Consider the following 20,494-nt stretch of genomic DNA (forward strand, 5'->3'; position numbering starts at 1 on the left):
AAGCATCACCTCTATTGGGAAATCTGCCAGTCTTAAGAGAATAGCACCAAAGGAAAAATAGCTGCAACTTCCTAACATTTCAGCTTCTGGACCATCGCCAGCCAGGGAGTGCCACTTAGCTGCATGAATGCTACACTCAGGGATAGTGAGCTAGGCCTAAAATATCCCTCAGTATAGGCTGGATTCTCACGGACCCAAGTACCTTCGAAGTTTCCAGAAAGACTCTTGCCAAATTCTACATACTTTGTAAATAGGATCAGTCAGCCCTTCTGATTGGGAGATCAAAAATTCACATTAAAAACCATTCTTTCATTGGTGCTATTTATTTTGACTTCTAAGTCCCATGCACTAATAAGCACCCATTTCAGGTTTATCTATATGCTGACACTTATACTATTTTGCAGTGTTCTAAATTAACTCAACTCCCAGTAAAAGCCTGGAGGAGCCCTGAGGCCAACTCAGTGAAGACCTCTCTGAAAAGAACCATGATCACCAAAGGGGCCAGCAYTCATCAATGAGTAATAGCTGTGAACAAAGGCACTAGAACCTCAGTTCACTCTAGAGTAAAGTCATGCAACTGAAATACAGAACTTCTTTCTGGTCAGCTCATAAAAACAGTATGGAAACAGAGGCAGACAGAGAGAAACACAAAAATTAGCAGAGAAATAAAATCAATTTGGAAGAAACCAAAACAATTTTAATGGACAGTAAAACGACAATGTGGCTTTCAGACCAGGTAGCTGGAAATGTTCAAGCAAGAAAGCCTGAAACCCTAATTAAATTTAATACCTAGGTAGGGCAGTAGTTAGAATATAACATACTTCAAATTATATTTGAGGTAATAAGGCAAACACTATCTCCTGTCAATTAGGGGAAAAAACCTGAATTTATGCTACAATTGTTGGCTTCAGAGGTCAATGTACCTTTCTTTTAAGTATTCACTATAAATCAAAGTTCAAGCCGTTACTGAACTATAAACATCTGCTGCAATTGTTCCTCTGTAAACATCACTACTATGGAGGTCTAAAAACATGTGAAAAATCAAGTAACACAGCAAGAAAAAGACTAAGACAAAAAGAAATSCTGTCCTAAAAAGAACAACTTGAAAGGTCTGAGTGTTCAGATCCCAAACAAGGCCCATGTACAGTTACGGGTGAATGACATTTTGTGTTTGGAGCAGGGGTTTTAACAGCTGTAACAGATGAGCAGGCTCACAGGGAAACCAGAGGCACCAGCATGTGTTAAAAATAAGCATTTGGAAGTGGAAGGCCTGTTATTTTATGGGGAAAAAAGGGAGGGAGCAGACAGATACTTTTCACAGCTCCTTTTCCCACACATGTGCATAATGTGGGGTCAACCAGAATAACATGTACACTGGGAGAACTCTTCCCATTCCACCTGCAGGCTGTTGGCAATGGGCAGGTTAAGTGAGGTAGCAGGGAAAGAGAAGAAAAAGCCCATCTGCACTACATCTGAAGCAGGACAGGATTTCCACACCCTCCATTCCCAGCTGTGCTAACCCTACAGGTGGTTATTTTCCAGACCACAATGACTGGAACAATAACACAGTGACACACTTTTTAAAAAGATGGAGAAAAGAAAAGCTTGCTCACRTAGTCTCAAACACAGAGAGGCATCCTGTAATGCCAGTCTGAGATAACTGGCAATTTAATCACAGCCTCTTTAGAGACACCTAATTAATTCAGTTACACCGCACTGTAATTCATTCAAAGCGCTTCAAAGCAAATTCAAGCTGTGCCTTACCCAAAAATAGGCACTGAACCAGAGGAATAGAAACAGGAAAGTGCAGCAAAGACAAGCAGCTTGTAAACAGTGAAATCTCCAGATTCCTGGTGGCAGTTTGCTGTTTGTGGGGACAAGTCACAGCTGTGGCAGAGAACAGGCTGTTCCACGTGATCCAACTGTTAGACCCACTGGGGAATAAAAGTAAAATTCCCACTCTGTTCTGTCATTGTCAAATCCAAGAYACAAAGCAAGATAAGAGGAAGGGAGGAGAAGGACAGAGTCAGGCTGCAGCGTGACAAAGGATTTGAGGAAAAAAAGCCAAAGCAGAGGAATTGAGCAATAGCATTCRGACAAACACTTTATGCTTTAAAGCACCTATACATTAAAACAAGATTTACTGCTATTTCCTTTTTTCTCTCTGACAGCCTAATCATTCCAGCAGCTGTGAAAATAAGGACTAAAAGAGCACTCTTCAAACTGGGAAGCAGGATCCAGGCCAATGGCTGGACAAAACCAGTGTCACAGCAAACTTTCCTTTGTTAAAACAAACCCCAAAAATAACAGAGAGAAAGAAAAATTCTCATAGTTGAACTCCCACAAGGTGACCAGCTCATGAGCAGCTGCCCAGCCTCTCATTTTATACCCGTCTCTTCTCAACAACAGCAGTAGCAAAAGCTGCAGAATTGTGATTACAAGAATTCTTCTTATTCACTTTCTTTAATGCCTTACTTTTTCTTCCTCTTAGCCAGTCTGCTTTTTCCCTTCTGAAAGACCCCTGACCTCAGTGATGTATTGGTGTAYCAGTCTCTGCATGCAGTGAGTACCAAAGGGCACAATAAAAGCAAACAGCATCTGCTGATTGTGGGGAAGAACACCCATGCTCTGTGCACACACTGCAAGAGCACAAAGAGGCACAGCATGAGTCCTGAATTTTGAAAAGCCTGTTAGGAATTTCACAGTTTGCTTACTATCAAAATGAATCCCTTTTTCTTTTTTTTATCCACTGTAGCTCCTTCAGCTCCTTGGAAATACAAACAAGCCACCATTTTAATTCTCCAAGACTTTCAGCTCCAGCTTGCATCATCTAGAGTGGCACAAGCTCAGTAAGAGAAAGCTGAGGATTCAAACTCCTCTTTAGCCAGCAGAAAAAGTGGGACTAAAAGAAACCTGGAAATGCAAGATACATGTGTGTGCACTCGGAAAACACCAGGTAGGGACTACCAAACCAACACTTTAAGGAACAGATGGATCAGCTGCTCAGCACTCAGACTACTGGTCTAGCAGCCCTGTTCAATTAATAAACATGGCACTCTGTACTTCCTAAAGTCCAACGTTTCAACTTTGTACTCACTCTACTAAAAATGAACCAGATTTTTTTTTCCTCAGCTAATTTCAGGCTGTTGGCCCAAATGAGATGCAAAAATATTTTTTTCTTAAGTGAAACAACAATGAAGTTTCCTTGACAGCAGGAAAGTGTGAATACTGATGAACAGAAATGACAGCCTAAGAAAGCAATCTGATTTATGACTTGAAAGAAAAAAWATTGTGATATCTAGACTGCTTGTCAAAACTGTTTTCAGTTATTTCAATTAAGAGATTGAATTATTAAAAAAAAAATCCTAGAACAGACAATATCTAACTTCATATAAGTGTAAATTAATTATTTGCAGCTAATGTGGGACAATTTAACGTAGTCATCAATACGTGTTTGAAAACAAGTAGGCAAAGCAGGCTAAAAAAAGTCATACTAAGTACATTGAAGGTAGCTCTCCCCTGGGCAAAAGTTCCTGTCAACAAGCAGTGAGTATGGAAACAGCAAAAAAAAAAAAATCTCCAAGAGCTTCTGCTTCATATGAACTCATCTCAGACCACACYGCAGTGAACCTGTGGCTTTCTGTGAATACCCTGAGCTGAGCTTGGGGAAATGTCAATGCACTCCAGAAAGGAAAACTGTACACCAACTACCCCATCTGTTTGTTCTGTCTTGCATAACCTTAAAACTCCGTGCACCTCTGGCTGTAAGGAACTGCAGCCCAGAGACAGGCCAATGCAGGAGCCAGAATAACTTCCCATTACAGCTCAAGTTCCTGATCCTATCTAACTCCACAGTTTCAAAAGAAAGCAATTATGCCAGCCTTCAAATTTTTAGATGTTGAAAGGTCAAGATTCAAAGCAGTATGGCAAGGCCCATTCAGTTCATTCAATTATTTGAAGTATTTTGTAGAAAATGTCCTTATTCTCATAACAAAATTACTCATTTTCCTTGCCTTTGTCTGTCTTTTCACAGTGTCCTTTTAATAAACCAGGAGTTTCTCTGTCCAACTCTCACTCATTCTAGTTAGTTCCTCATGTGAAATGGAAGTAAGGCAAATGAGAATCAGGAGTACTAGGGACAAAATGAATACAAATTTAGGAGTCATTACATGTACATATTCTGGGATGCCACAGGTTCAGACAAAGATTTATTTCACTTTGATGACAATCTGAATCTTCTACRAGGCTGGTTTCAACTGAAAGGTTTTCGAGAGATAAGGCTGTGGCTTTTGTTTTAAGTGAGATCATAGAAGGGACACTAGAATTTCTAACAAGCAACAAAGCGATATCTTTTACAAAGAGTAATGTAAGCCTTCAGGTTGAAGCCAAAGTTGTAGTTGCTGCTTATTTTGAAAGGACGAGTAGGGGTGGATTAAAGTGTTTAAAGGGTTTGTTTTTTTGCACTTGGGGTTTTACAGTTTATGGATAAAATAATTACCTTGCTTTGCAAAACTGTTACACCAACTTCTTCGCTTCCCTTGGTGGGAATCACAGATGTTAACTACTGATGAAAACAAGACACACCCCCTGCCCTTATTAAAGTTTTAAGTATCAAACATTTTTTGATATTTCCTGTGACTATCTCCTGTTCATTTTGTATCAAAAGATTAGACAAAAGGAAAGCAAATACAAATGACCCCCTCTATTTCCCTTGACAATAACCTAGAGGCTTGACACTAACCTAAACTAAATGGCAGCGGTGTGCCTTCAACAGAGTTTGGTTCTCTCACTGCTAACTAGAAAGGGAACTATATGCCTTCAAAATACTCAGGTTGAAGTAAAATGTAGCAGATATTAAAATCCTCACTTCCTACTTGATATTGTTCTAAGTTTCCAAAGAAAATGTATAGCTGTCTGTGGGATTCGTGGCAACTTCCTGCCTTTCCATAACTGCCCTCAACTTCACTMCCTTGAAACAATTAATTGTATACCCAGTAAAAAAGATGTGTGAGAGAGAATTTTGTTAAGACCTAGTCCCAGCTTTCCCTCCAAGGAGGGAAAGCAAAACTCAGCTTTCTCTCCAAGGAGTTCCATAAATCTCATTCAGAAACAAATACAACASCTCTATATACAACTTGTCTCTGTCTAATTTCTTTATAGATGAGCACATACTCACTCACTGACACAAGTCAAAATGCAACAAAATAAAACTCTTCAAACTAAACAGACCATTTTCCCTAAAAGGCTGAAAATCAATCACTAACTTCTGGTTTTGAACTCTCTTGAGGTTCTCAAACACACCAGCAGCACCAACACAAGAGGTGCAGTAAGTGGGGCCTTTCTCACTGGTGCTTGGCCAGCACAATTTTCACTTTGTGCCTTGTGTCACCGTTCTGCAGCTGCAGGTACCTGCTGCATCCCACAGGGCAGCATTTAATCAGGCTGGTTAGTATAAAATGTATTTATGCCCTCTGACTGCTAGTGCCAAAGGCTGCATAGACTTAGCTGCCAGCGCTAGCTAGCAAGACCAAAAAAGGCTGACAGCTGKGAGTTTTACTGCTTTTTTCTTTTTCACAGCTTCATCACTGTGTGTCTGTACAACAAATGCAACATGACACCTCATCTGCAACATACTGATAATTGTTTAAACACATTTTCAGAAATAACCAAATAACCACGGAAAAGCAAAACACCAGAGACAAGATTCAAAGATTAACCTCTCAGGCCCTCATTTAAGGATTACCTTCGGAAACAAAAATACCACCAGAAATGAAACTAATGAGAGTAAAACTTACAAATAACAAGGGTAGAAATTTTTGAACAGTCTTACTTGTAGTTTTTCTCCCAGAACTTGATCGGTCGTGCATATGATGCGATAAAGATGACGCTACCCAGAAATGGACTCAGTGGYGTAGAAAAGACTGCAGTGGCCAGAGTTTGAAAAAAAAGCATAGCAGAGTCTGAAAATTGCAAGTTAAGGTAACACAAATGATTTCATTCTACTTTAGAAACCTTGAGGCAACTCTTTGAAACTTTTTTTTTCTTTCTTGCTGCTGCTGCTATTGTTTACTTTACCCCAGGCATGTTAAGGAAAGGAAAGGAAGGCAGTGCCAAATCACCCATTACCAGCATGGTGTCTGCGGCTCTTCAATGCCACAYGGTATCATTGTCAGGATGACCCTGTGTAATCTCTGCCCAAGGACAGATCCTGAGCACAGGCAGTGCAGCAAGTGCCCTTTTCCAGCTACCTAAGGTACCTTCTGTAACACAGAAATGCCTTTCCAGAGTCTGACATAAAGTTTAAAACACATGCACGTGAGAAAAAACCCCACACAATTTCTTGGAAATTATTTGTTCTCCACACTGGAGTCTTGTTTTCACTGTGTCCAGTATTCCATTTTGTGTGTTTCTGCTTGTTTTGGAAAGCCCTAATGTGTGGAGAAACTATGCCTCCATATTCCAGCCTGCTGGTTTAAAGTCATGCTTTCACATTACTTCTTAATGACAGTTATATAACCCATGCTGACTGAAAGCTAAAAAATGTTCAGCATTTCATATTTTTTKAAAAATATATGGAATGAGAAGGTGAGGACAGGGGAATAGTAAATATCACACATAAACATCCTAATGAGTGCCTGAATCTATAGTTTACTTTAAATGTAAAGCTTTATTTCAGACTTCTGGAAAGCCAGTCAGGAGATGGATAAGGATATTGAAAAAGATGCAGGTTAAAAGGAACACAACTAAATAAATTCAACGAAATAAATGCAAGTAAATAAAACATTAGGCTTAGATTCTTCATTAATTCAGGCCACATCCATGAAATTTAAGGAAAAAGCCTCTAAAGTTGGCATAAGAGACCAGCTGTCATTCCTTATACCCCTCTTGGGAAGAAGGTGCAAAGAAGCCATGAACTGAAGGAACTACTATCCAGGTAGAGTGATCAAGCACATCTCAAACYCAATTTCAGGTAAAATCACCCAATAACCTCAGTCTTTTAGCTTACCCTCTTAGTGCAACATACTATATGTGTGTCCTACAATCCCTGAGACTTCACAAAAACCCCATTTTAACACAGGAAGCATAATTCTTGGTACAGCATTTCCATAAAAAAGCCAGCTAGCCCTGCTTTCAAAGCCTTTTGCAAAATCTAGAAACAAGTACTTGCCAAAAGATATCTTTCAAATCTCTCACCCTTACTAAAAGACAGTGGACTGCAACAGTGTCTTTGTGCATTAGAGATTGAAAAATGAGTTGCCCTAAGACTCTAAAGTTTAAAAAAAGTGACAGAGGGCACAGAGAAGAAGGCAAGTGCATCAAAGAAGTTAAACTGTCACATTACACTGTAGTCATAACCAAGCACTGGATGTGAAAGATGAACAAGTATTTACAAGTGTCAGATAAGGGAAGGAGGCACAGGAGCTGAAGASAGGAAAAGAGAACAAAGAGGACAGATAAGGACAGCAAATCAAGTTTTTTAAAGTGGGTACTAATAACATGATTGATTTAAAAATTGCCACCATCATGAGCTAAGAGATTTCACACTCCACTGTGAACTGTTTATGTTTAGACATAATCAGTAACAATGGGTTTGTTTTTTTTTCTAAAAGACATAATGATCTACTAAATGGACAGCAGAAGACATTTCCCATTTGACTAGTGAAAAGTGATTTTAACTGTTTCATATCTGTGTGTCATCACAGCAAGCAACAGCATCTGASTCTCTTACATTATTGTTAATGTGTGCAGTGGGCAATCATAGGCAATCATCCATCATTGGGTTTTTTTTTCATTTGAGGGTATCCAATTTGTTTGTATAAAGTTTATTTGTACTGTTTTTGTTTTGTTTTTTTTTTTTTTAATACCAATGCTTTAATTATGTCTAAGTGAAAAAGAAATGTCAAAAACTTACAGGCATACTTTCTTCAACTGTGACCCAAGCCAGGTTTCCTGTGTACCATCTTTGTTAGGCTACACTGCCTAGAAGCAGAACTTGTTTCTTTGTGAAYGATGGATTTTTTTTCTAACATGACCAAAACAAAATTTTGAGAACAAAAACCCCAAAGGTAAAAACTCCTCAGCATGATATAAAACATTGTCTTTGGGGATTAATTCTTACAATTTAAAAATCTGTTTAAATTCAAACCAGCTTCAAAACAAGCAAGTGAAAGACTGACATTTTGAAAATCTTCTTTTTAACACAAAACTATGAAGTAAGGCCAGTCCAAATACTCTGTTTCTCAAAACCCACGTTTTTATTTGCAATTACTACAGGCCCCTTCCAGGCACACAATCAATTAGAGGATGGAAAAACCAAATGTCATAGGGCACCATTTTCCGATGTTAGAACTATAACCCTGAAACAACCAAAGCAGAATCTCTCCTAAACAAGCTAATCTCAACTACAGACTCCTTTCCTTTTTTATTCTTTTTCTATTTCACTGTTCACTTATTAGGTAGAATTCTAATTGAACTACAAACTGCACTAACTGTCTCAGTGTGCTGATATTTATAAATGCATGACCTCATCTTACCCAYTTATATATGAGGAAGTGAAGTTGCAGTCCTCCAGTCAGAAACCCATTCCATTTCTTTTGGGTTAAGAGGGACTTTGAAGGGTCAGTCTAGACCATCTAGCAGCCACAAGCAGGATCAGCTAAACCTATACAACTCCTGATATTCATTGAAATTCCCAAAGATCCCTAATGGTGGAGACTTTACAACCTCCCCAGGCAAAGCTCCACACGCATTGCCCTTCATGCCCTGCATTCTGGWCTCCAATGCACTAAAGCATGCTGAACCACCCATATCACTGAGCTCTGCAGCAAAAGTTCACCCAGGCACTTTAAAAATTAAAAAATTTACATCCTGTGTGCAGAGGTGATTGAAGCAATTAAGAGCCACAAATAATTAACTCTGTAAAGAAATGGCAGGTTTAGTACCTCTGCAAACTGCCACATGCATTCATCATTGCTGTTTGCAGGGTTATGATAACAACAAATAAAATTACTGTGCAAAGAGGCAGAGTTATTGCTGTTGTGGGAATATTAACTTCAGCATTTAACCAGTATCTTAATTGCAACATTGCCTTAGAAGACAGATTTGCATTTACAAAGCATACTATAAATATAAATAATAAAAGGCTAGGCTAGATCACTTTAGCAATAACTCTGCAAACAAACAAAACTCTGGTTTAACTACTTTCCATTTTGCAAAATTTAATTGGCATTTTTATCAAGAGCAAAGTTATCACTGTGAAAATATTTGTGACTAAAGGGACACGTGGTGAAATATAATCTTAGTTCTTAAATGTTTTGCTAAATAACTTCATATACACTTCCCCAACAGAGATGAAAATATTTTTTGTTTGTTGTGAAATTCTGGAAYAATTTGCCACAAATAACCAAAAACTCTTAGGACAGCTTTTATAATGCTTTTCTTCTATAAGTAGACAATCTAAGCTTTCCCTCTGGGAGTTATTCTGTGTGCACTTCCCTCTGTCTGAGCCTCCCCTTTATTCTTCCTATCTAAAAATGTGAGCATTGTTACTCAACATGGCAAATGTTTCACAGCAAAGAGCAGAGGGAAGAAATCACTCAAGGGGAAAAAAAAACCAAACCAGYCCTGGGAGATAAAAGGGACAAAGACTGAAAGTGCATATATCTAATAAACAGTACAAAGWAAACTCTTCAGTAGGTCTGAACTAAAACCAGTCTGCCAACCCTTCTTCCACAACTTTGGTTAGCAGGTAAGGAAGAAATTAAAAGTTAGTATCTGATAATGCCTTAGATGTCAATAAAGTTAAATTTGTTCAGGTTTGATTTTGGTTTTTTTTCTGCATTTGACCTAGTTTCTAACTGAATTTAACTTTAAACTGAATAATTTTTGATCTAAAAATTCAATGCACATTTTTAACCCTATAGACATTTGGGGGTCATTGAACTCTGTGTTTTACTCCCCATATTCAGAAACCTTGGAGAGTGCCCCAAAAAGGAACAGGCACAAAACCAGACTGCTTCTGAAGGACTGCTTTTGTGTTGAAAAACATATATTGTCATAATGTCATAAAACAGAGGAAGAGAATTCTTCTCAGCACCCCAATGAAAAATTTACATTAAAATGTAAAAATCTAGCTGCTTGTGAAGTTGAAAAAGAAAATCAGGACAGTTGCAGCAGAAATTGGCTCACTGAAATGAATTTGTATCTGACACACCAACTAGAAGCAACTGAGAAAGAAACTAATATTTGAGAGCTCAGTCAGCCATAAGCCCAGCAATATGTCTGTCACAACATTTCTTTCTGGATGCATCAAAACTCAGTGCTGAGGACTGGGAAAGTAAGTGATCTGCAGAATGTGCCTGGGTGGGAATAAACACATCCGTTTGAGTCAGAGTTCAGTTTCCCAGTTTCAGATCCTATGCAGCCAAAAGAAAAGAAAAAAAAAAAAAAAAAAAAAAAAAAAAAAAAAAAAAAAAAAAAGAGGAAACAGTTTCTCAGAAAATGTTCCAAGCATTTTCCAAATTTAAAGTAAGTTACCTAGGATTTTCAAACCTTATTCAAACACTGTAACTAAATTGCATACATGAAGAGGAATTTAAGAATAAAGACAAACAAATTTATAAAGGATATGAGGTATTGCAAAGAGCTGAGCGAAAACATGGAAYGAAGATCCCCAGGCAATCTGCCAGGGAGCAATGTATGTCATGATGAACTGCAACTTCTGCAGTAGGTCCCACAGCTGAAAAAAAAAAAAGGAAAAAGATAAAGACATGGTCACTTTTTAGGCACTGAGACAATTTCAAAACTATTATCTGAAAGAGGCACTTAAAAACTGTGCCTTGGACTAAACATGTAAGTTACCCTGTATTATTAGCTTTCATGGGAATCAAGGTCTTACTTTAGTAAGGCATCAAAGTACATTCTTCATTCAAAATCCAAACTTGCAATGAGGTGCATTTTTAACCACCACACTGACGTAGTTCCCAGATTACCTTTCAAAAGTATGGCTGTTTTGATTAGAAAGTGGAAAACAGGTTCTGATATTTACTGACTATATATGACCGCAAGTCAGACAGTAACAGGAGAGGAGACTCCAGGAGAAACTGGATATAGTGAAGGGAGAAAGTTCAATGTGTGACATGTGTGGCTCTGCACGTGGAAATCAGACTTACTTCTCAAGAACACAACATTCTCATTTCTTGAATCAGTGGGAGAAGCCATYACAATGCATGGCATTATGTAATGTAAGCATATGCATGGCATTAATCATTAATTGTAGCTGCATTTKCAACACCATTGTACCACAAAAATGTTGCGTAAATATAAGCTTTTATTGTTGTGCAGTACAAACTGAAAAATGCAATGAATTTACTTTTGCTTCCTGTAAAATATGCTTGTTGCTGCAACTAGCAGTTTCTGTTTCAAGAATGATGTGTACTTATTCCCTGGAATACATTTTTCCCCCACCTCTGTCATTTCTCTTGGCATCAGGCCAAAACAGATCTTATGTCTCATCTACAGCAGAGTGGGCTCCTGACAAAACTGTCAGGAAAGATTTGGCCATCAATAGACATTAGTGCTCAACACACATAGAAGCTGACAATGAAACAGGAGTATATGCAATATTTCATACTCATATAGCAAATACATGTTGAATTTCTTAGAGGGTTGGTTTTTTGTTTTTTTTTTTGAGTTAGCGAAAAACAAGACTTTGCCAACATCCTGAAAGACACTGAGACTGTACATTAAAAYGCTTCCAGGGAATGCTCCCAACCACTGATAATGTGCATATTTTTAAAGTGCTAGAAAGGTGTCTGYGAAGGTTCTGGTCTGGCCTCACTAACACAGTTCCAAGCAACCTCCAGGAATCCTTTTMAATTAAAACTCTCCACGGTTCATTTCCAGGTGGCAAATCCATACCTCCACCTTGTGTACAGACTGGGAAAGTTCATCAGCATGGACAGAAGCTTCCCCATGACAGCTGGGCTCGGRCACAGAGCACAATTCTAGACACACTTCATGTACTGAACATCAGAGAGCTCACACCTTCTCTGGCCCACTCCTCTCACCCCTCCTTGAGTTATCACCCCCAAAGTCACACTTGGCTGTCAGGATCCACAGTGGCAATGCACTTACAGGGTGATTCACTGAGCTTCTCCATGAATTGTTGTAAGTAATTTCAAATTAAATGCAGGGAAAATAAGAATGGCTCATAGCATTGATCTGTTTTGRTCTCTGCCACAAAACAAGAGAGCAGAGGCTGCTAACTCATAACCAGAGTCATGCTAGCTCCAGTTGCAAGTAATAAACCTTCCAGTACAGATGCAAGCAGTGCTTCATACACTTTCTGTGCTTTGGCATGATTTAAGTTAGGAGCAATACACAAAGTATAGATTACATTGCCTTTGCACAGATATACTACTTAAAGCCAGCAAAGCCCTGACAAAAACAAGCTGTTATGATCCCTTCAAGGCACAGCCTGGTTACCCCTACTTAGTTTGAGAAACTCATACCTTGCTAACTTTGTTTTCTGTCAAAAATACTACACATGACTTGAAAAGCACAACATTAAAGTTGGCAAGTAAAACTGAACTGAAACTTGAACGGACATYTATTTATTTCAATTTAATTATCAGCTTGTGAGGTTGATTTATTTTGCTTAATTTTTTATTTATCTGAAACATCACAATTAACAGCTGGAAGAAAAGTTTTATCTGCAAAAAGATTTACGTGAAGGGCTAGAAAAAGCTAATGGCTTGCATTTGAAACCTCAAAAATTCAAAGCTGCAGCACAACCCAGTGAAGTTCTGCCTGTTACAGACTGAAATCACAAAGTCATAAATCAGCCCAGTTGTCCTCAAAACACAGAATTCATCAAAAGGTTTTAAAATCTCAAATAAAATYCAGGTTTTGCATTTGCTAGGAAACCAAGTCCAGGACACCCTTCTGGCTACTTGTTACAATACATCATTTTTAAGTGTTCTTTAATATTGACACATTCTTGCAAAACAGGCTGTGGAGCCCAAGTTCCCTGTTGCATCTAACAAGTCCTGCTACTTCTGCATTCACCACTGCTTGGCCTTGCTGTTGTTTCTTCCAACACTTGCCTCTCGGTTAACACTTCCACAAGACAGGCAAAGGAGCTCATTTCCATTCATAAGAACATGAAGCAGAAACGCTTTAGTGAACCTCTCTTGGTTTTTGAAAGCCTTACGCCATTGCACTTAAAAGCCTGGAAATGTGTGATTTTCCAGCCACTGCTTTCATTAAGAGTTGTCAAGTGCCTCTATTACCTCTTAAATCCCCGCTTCCAGGGCATGCTCTGCAAAACGCCTTCAGGGTAACATGCCATTAGCATTTTACATCTCTAACAGGAATTGCTAAAGGTGATGTCATCTAGCAACTACAACACTGAGATTTAGGAAAGGAGGACTTGACTTTACATTTTCTCTTTTTCATTTTGCTAGAACCATCTGAAAAACTATTTCTCCTAATCAGTTTTATCCAATTTGCAATATACTTTGTCCTATATCTGATAGGGGAACTCCAGGGATTCACAGAGCTTTTCTCACAAAAAGAAACTGAAGATAAAAATTGCCTTTATAAATAGGGGAGGCTGATTCTCAGAAAGAGCTATTCTCTTATTTCACCTACAGCTAGCTGCATTTCAGCCTTCAGTAATGTGAAGACATGAGCTAAAGAGGAAAACCTTCATCTTTTAAAAATTGTCAGAAACAATACAGAATGAATTAGAAAGAGAGAGAAAAGCCACAGCCCATCTGGAGCTAAATCTGATGAGGAAAATAAAAGGCAACAGAAAGGACTCCTACAGGTACATTGAGAGCAACACACAGAATGGAAAAAAAATATCACGTGGACCTGCTGATGAGTGGGGCAGGGAACCTGCTGACAAAGGGAAAGCCAAAGTACCCAATGCTTTCTTGACTCGGTCTTCACTGGTAACTCTGAGACCTGTGAGGCAGCATGGAGAAATTGGGACATCCTACATAGCAAAGGGTTAGTTAAGGGCACATTAAATCAATCTAGGCAAAACACTTCCATGCGACTGATGGGACATCTCAGCCCTTCTGTGATTCTGTGAAATACARAAGTTATCCCCAGCAAAGTTTTGTTTGATTGAGGGTAACAACTTGCTCCTGAGGTGGTGAGGTGTAACAGCGCTAGATACAAAAAGGGAACTTTCCCGTCTAAAGTGAAGGTAAAAAAAAAAAAAAAAAATCTGTGCTGGCTTTTAACCCTCTTTTTATAACAATCGCATTAAACATATATAAAGATTCATTTTTATTTAAGACTTCTGCATCGCAGTTTAGAATGTTTTATATAAGAACATTTGTATTAAGTCTTATTAGATCTTCAATGTTTTCTACAGTTCAATAAATAGAAACTATTATATGTTTATATATTATTCATAAGATATTATTATTTGTTATTTAGGGGGCATATAAGTTCTTATATTCCTAGATATCTTTACTCATGTGACAGTTTTACACAGCAAACATTATCAGCATGTTCAATTATCAGTATTTTCAGTGAATTTAAACCAGCACATTCCCACTACAGTCAAGTTAAAGTGCAGAACACGCATACATCTTTCRTATTTATTTTATGTGGACACACATTTTATCCTTATCATCCTTAAGCCTTCCATGAGTTCTGAAGCCTCTACAGATTTCTGGTGCATCAGCAAGTAATAAACAAAGGCAAAGACTTATCTTTAGAGGAGTTCCCCTAAATCTGGTTATTCTCAATTATATTTAAGTACCATTACAAAGTAGAAGTTAATGGAAATTAGTTAACATATATGAAAAGAGTTTTGGGGAGTCCGAAACATCATTATAATTCTATCTCCTTTCCTCAGTTTGGTAGATTTCAGTAAACTAGGCAGAGATTAACACCTGAATTTAAATGACTCAATGTGAGATGGAGACTGTGCAATGCTTTCAGCTTTTGGTGGCCCTTCTCTGCATTTAGCATCTGTTGGGACTCTGTGTGGGTAGACTTTTTGGCAATACTGGGACTAAATAATGCATAAGCAAACATTCTCTTGCTAAGTTTGAATTTTTTCCATGTTTTAAAGAAACTGTGTATATATATATATATATTTTAAACAAAAATAACTCCCATATATATATATAAATATATAGCTATAAACTCTACATGCAACACAAAATTGAGAGATTGAAAAAGTTAAGTGCAGAAAGAAATTTCTCAATTTGAACAGGTATTTCTTTATATTCCTTTTTAGATCTTGAGAACTTGAGATGATTTGAACTGAGACCCTGAGAGGAGTATTTACTTTTTTTATGTCAAGCTAATTCTGGTCAATTGGTAACTCCAACTCTTGGAATTAATTTCTAATACCCACTAGTATATTTTTACTTTCTTTTGGGTATATCAATAAAAATGAAGATACCTCAAGAGGGAAGAGTTAAGAGTATGTATGTGTTTATGAAATTAAAGTTAAGTGGCTTGTTCATGGCTTTTCTTTGCAAATCATTGACTTTTTGGTTTTAATTTAGTACAGTTTAAAGCAAACTTCATCTACAAAATCCTAAAAAMCAAGATTTACTGGAAATACTAAAGGCTTTTAATGTTTGTGTCTTCAGCCAATGTGACATTCTATTGTTGTATGTGGACAGCTGTGTTTGAACCTACAAGAAGTACRTTCCAGGCTGTCTTTATCTGCATATGCTCACAGGCACTTGAAAACTTTATATTGYGGGCTTTAAAATCATTGTCTAATGCAATACGTACAAGAGGATCAAAATATAACCAGTCCAAGTCTCTGATAACAAACCTGGGAGGAAAAAATATATTCCTCAAACACAGCATTCAGCACTTAACACAGTGCACAAAACAGGAATGTTTTAAACMGTTTGAGTAGCAAGCCTTGAAAGCCTTGCAATTCAAGTTAAATGTTAACCAGATGTAAGTATGATAAGGATTACGACAATGAGATGATTGAAAACCTAAAATAGCCCTGGATATGCTCAAGGCAGATGATACTTCTTCCTACATTGTCAGCAAGACAGGGAAGGAACCTGTGGCACTGTAAAACGCCAACTCACATATATCCCAAAGTGGGCAAAAGGGACAAGATTAGACCTCATCATCTTAATATGCAGAAAACCAGACAAACAAAATAAATCAGTGCAGCTGGGAGTGCACTCATGTGCTGCACTGATCCAAGCCTTTTCAGCAAAGCCTTCATGGGCACGGCTTCTGCCAACACTGTATCGCCCCAGAAGTTTCCTTTTCTAAAGGATTGGGCCCATGTGAACCTCATGTAGTTGAACAAAGCCAAGTACACGTAAGCTGGGGTACAGGCTGCTCGGAGAATGGATTGAAAGCAGCTCTGAGGAGAAGGACTTGGGAGTGCTGGTGGATGAAAGGCTGGACCCAGCAGCCCAGAGAGCCAATTGTATCCTGGGCYGCATCCAAAGCAGCGYGGGCAGCAGGATAAGGGAGGGGACTCCCCGCCTGTGCTCAGCTCGGGTGAGACCCTACCTGCAGTGCTGCATCCAGCTCTGGGGTCCCCAGCCCAAGAAAGACACRAACCCATTAGAGTGGGCCCAGAGGACAGCAAGGAAGATGGTCAGAGGAATGGAGTGCCWCTCCTATAAAGAAGAGGCTGAGAGRGTTGGGGCTGTTTGGCCTGATGCAGAGAAGGCTCCAGGGAGACCTCAAAGCAGCCTTCCAGTACTGAAAGGAGAACTACAAAAGAGCTGGAAAGAGGGGCTTTTTAAAAGGGCAGGAAGTGGTAGGACAAGGCAGAATGGTTTTTAAATAAGAGATTTAGATGAGGTATTAAGAATAAATTCTTCACTAAGAGGGTGGTGAGGCATTGGAACAGGTTGCCCAAAGAAGCTGTGGATGCCCAATTCCTGGAAGAGTTCAAGGCCAGGTTGGACAGGGCTTTGAGCAACCTGGTCTGTAAAAGGTGCTTCTGCCCCGGCAGGGGAGTTGGAACACGATGATCTTTAAGGTCTCTTCCAACCCAAGCCATTCTATGATYCTGCGGTTAAAGTGGACTTAAGAAAAAGCCCAAAGTTGTGCACTGAAGTACTCCAGCTTTCTCTTTCAGTGCCTGCATCAACACATACAGAACAGGAATCCATCAGGATGAATGCACACAAACATAGTGCACAGCGAGCCAGACTGACCCAGGGAGTGGGTGCACGTCTCCCTGGGTACATACTCTTAACTCTTCCCTCTTGAGGTATCTTCATTTTTATTGATAAACCCAAACCAGGTGCATTTGTCCCATTCTAGAGAAAATAAATAAAAAAAAAACAACACCAAAAAGAAGAGAGAGAAAATGTAATTTGGGAATAGAATAAGGAATGAAGTTTGACAAAGAGGTCAGTGACAGAAGGCTGAATGAAAAATCAATTAAACCATTCCTCAAACATTAAAAGGAAACATGAACCCTACAGTGCCCAAGAGAGTTAAGAAGTCTATGGAAAATACCACTGGGATTATCCTGTCAAATATCAGATGTAGCCTTGGGTATTTTGCTCAGCAGAAAGAGTCTTAAGAGTTTACATGCCAGATATCAGATTTACATGCCAAGAGTTTACATGCCTCACACCTGAGGAAACAGCTGTGAGCCAAGAGGGCACARATGATTAAGACATTGGATTTCAGTATGCACAAATGGCAAGGAATGGATTAAAATATGAATTAATGACTTAGTGCCAGAAGCTTTGAAGTGAAACATCAGGTTTAGAGAAGGATGAAAAATCAGTAGAGGAGAGGAAAAGGAGTGAGGCTTTTGACTTACAAGTAGCACCTAAATCAATGGGACATGCCAACTAAACAAGAGTTTTATTGCCACAAAGGCAAGAAAAAGATCCAAYAGGTTAATTACTTGACTTCAACAAAGCATCAAGAAGGTCACTTGGCAGCACTTTCTCATAAAATGAAGGAAAACAAGATGACATGCATAATTTCTTTCCTGCCCACGGATTGTGTTGTGGACGTTGAAAGTTAAGCCTGATCAGTACAGGTCTGCCAGGCTGCTACAAACTGGTTGCCTTAGCTGGATCTACTTTGACAAAGATCAACTCTCAGAAATGTGTGGTCTTGGATACTATGGCAGAAAGAGCATGCAGAAAAAAAAAACTTCTTATAAAAATGCAGATTCCTTGTTAGCTGGAAAATGTATTCTGGGAAAGAAGAAAGACTATCAAACAGGGAAATTGTATACTTAAGTGAGCTCAGCAGGAGTAAGAGTACTTAGGCAAATAAATTCAGTGTTAATGAAAGCAAATTTAACAAGCTCTGCTTCTTTGATTATTTTGCCTTATGTATGAAGACAAATTCAGAACCCTCAGAAGACTTGACGATAAGAAAATATAAGGTGATTTCGTATTTTTGTATTSCTAATTAGTTCATCCACACACACAAATTAAGAGACCATTAAACTGCCTGACAGTAACATACAAGACACTGAAAGAGATGAGAAGGTGTAGTTCTATACATTAGAAGGTTAATGACATGGGGTCTAACCATTTCCATCCATGCAATAGATGGGTGTGCAAGCTAGGGGTGGTAAGCTCTTTAGGGCTTAAAGGAACCTACATAGATTTGTCAAAAATCCATATTCTAAAATGGAGTTACAATCTCCCAGCTGAGCTTTAGAGATGAAAGAGCTGCTGGTAAGAGCCAGTTCAGCAGCATGCTCCCAGCAGTGAAGAGACCAGCACTAAAACCCCACTAGTCTTCTGTAGTAGCCAAGAGCATACTACAGCCTGAAGCAGTCACGCTACTGAGTTTTTTGCTGTCTTTGCTCTTTCAGCTCAACATCAGCTCTGCGTGAGGTTGCAAAGTTAAGGGAGACACTGTGACTCCTTTCCACCAGCAAAATGTAGAAGACATTTGTGACACTGGGCGAAATTGAAAATCACATTTTTAACAGAGCACAGAAAAAGAGCTGGGGACAAGTCTTGCCCTAAGCACCCTTGTTAGCATTCAGCCAGTTCCAAACTGATATCCATGCTGTTTGAATGATTTGCATTTGCTTCTACTTCTTATTTAAAATATGAGTTCATTCTTGAACAGCTACTCCAGACATCCTTCAAAAGCATCTCACACATCTGCCAAGGAAGGCAGTGCTGGGTATATGATTATTTTACTTTTTATTTGCTTGYTTTTATCACACTGAAGAAAATGGACTGGATGAGGTATAACAACACTTTACCATCCATATGCTCTTCCTCTCATAACTTTTGCATRTGTTAAGAGTTTTTCCTCAGTTACATATTATGTCAGTACACAGCAAAAACATGGAAGAAAGGCCCATCTTTTCATCAGTTCCAAATAGTTTATACAAACAATTTAATATTTCCACTTTTTTTTTACCCTTTTACAGAAGGAGTCTCACATTTTTTCCTACTGTTAAAAGTCTAGGAAGAAATCGCCTAAGTCCTACTATGTAGTCCATTTCTGCTATGCCTATGAACAATGTGTTCTCAGTTTTTTTGTGGTTTCCATTTTCACTTAATATGAACATTCTTATTAACCTTTGCACTGACATTATGTCCTAAAACAGCAAAGGAGAACAACTGGCTCATTTGAAAAGTTTACATGGAGTCACGTAGACCAAGACTGTCTCGATTATCTGGTTTGACTTCCTGCAGAATATACATCAAAGCATTACACCCACACATTTTGAATGAGCAAACATGTACTTTTAAAAGCCATTCAGCTCTGATTCAAAGATTACAGAGAACAGGAGTCTCGGACAGAAGAATCCCAGGTTGTAGCCAAGGACACAACTTGGACCCTCTGCATGTGAAGTCTTAGTTTAAGAAAGATGGAGAAGTCCTGTTTCGCTTGAACTGATAGCTGCAATCATTCTCAAAAACAAGTAAGAAAGTCTTTCCTAAGTGTTTATCTTGCTGCCTTCCCAAGGCAATYTGAAATTCAAAATAGCACACTCTGCATACGCCTCATCAACATTYAGTGTTTTCACATTCTGTGAACTGTCAAAATGTAAACAGCTAATAATTTTTTWAAAAGAACTGAATTAACTATGTCACATTAGTAAGTCCTATGATGTTTAAAAGACAAGAAATCCAAAGTGATTTAAAAAATGCTCAAGAAAAGAAGTGAATAGACTCTCTTGTTCTCTGTGTTACCTCAGTGTGGGTSTTTCAGCTAACAGAAATGAAAATCTGTGAGAAGCAATTCAGACTTCCATGTCCCAACTTGCTCAGGGAGCGGTATCCTCATTTGGAGCTTCTGATTTGACTAAACTACATTAAATCAACAGCACAATGGGGAAAATAATGGAAGCACAATCAGTGAGATATTCAGAAATACTCTACCAAATATCATTAGTAAAGCTTTATACCATAGAATCTGCGTCAAGAGTGACTAGTGCAGTTGTGAATGTCCGTTGAATTTAGATTGTTTCTTCTCCAGTGCCTGGCAGAAGAAAAAAATATCACCACCATGCTCTGAAAGCATG

General features: G+C 38.6%; 1 protein-coding gene across 1 annotated transcript in view; it reads right to left on the bottom strand.

The window, feature by feature from the left end:
* The window catches only part of PCNX2 (pecanex 2), a 153,718-nt gene that overhangs the window by 47,601 nt on the left and 85,623 nt on the right, over positions 1-20,494 (bottom strand). Inside the window, exons 22-23 of the mRNA XM_057368443.1 lie at positions 10,628-10,738; positions 5,831-5,958 (exon numbers count right to left, since the gene is read on the bottom strand). Coding sequence (XP_057224426.1) covers positions 5,831-5,958; positions 10,628-10,738 — 239 coding nt within the window. The remainder of the gene's footprint in view (positions 1-5,830; positions 5,959-10,627; positions 10,739-20,494) is intronic.

This window comes from Malurus melanocephalus, unplaced genomic scaffold (genome assembly GCF_030028575.1).
Source record: "Malurus melanocephalus ecotype Western Australia unplaced genomic scaffold, MMel_1.1 scaffold_92, whole genome shotgun sequence".
Classification (NCBI taxonomy): domain Eukaryota; kingdom Metazoa; phylum Chordata; class Aves; order Passeriformes; family Maluridae; genus Malurus; species Malurus melanocephalus.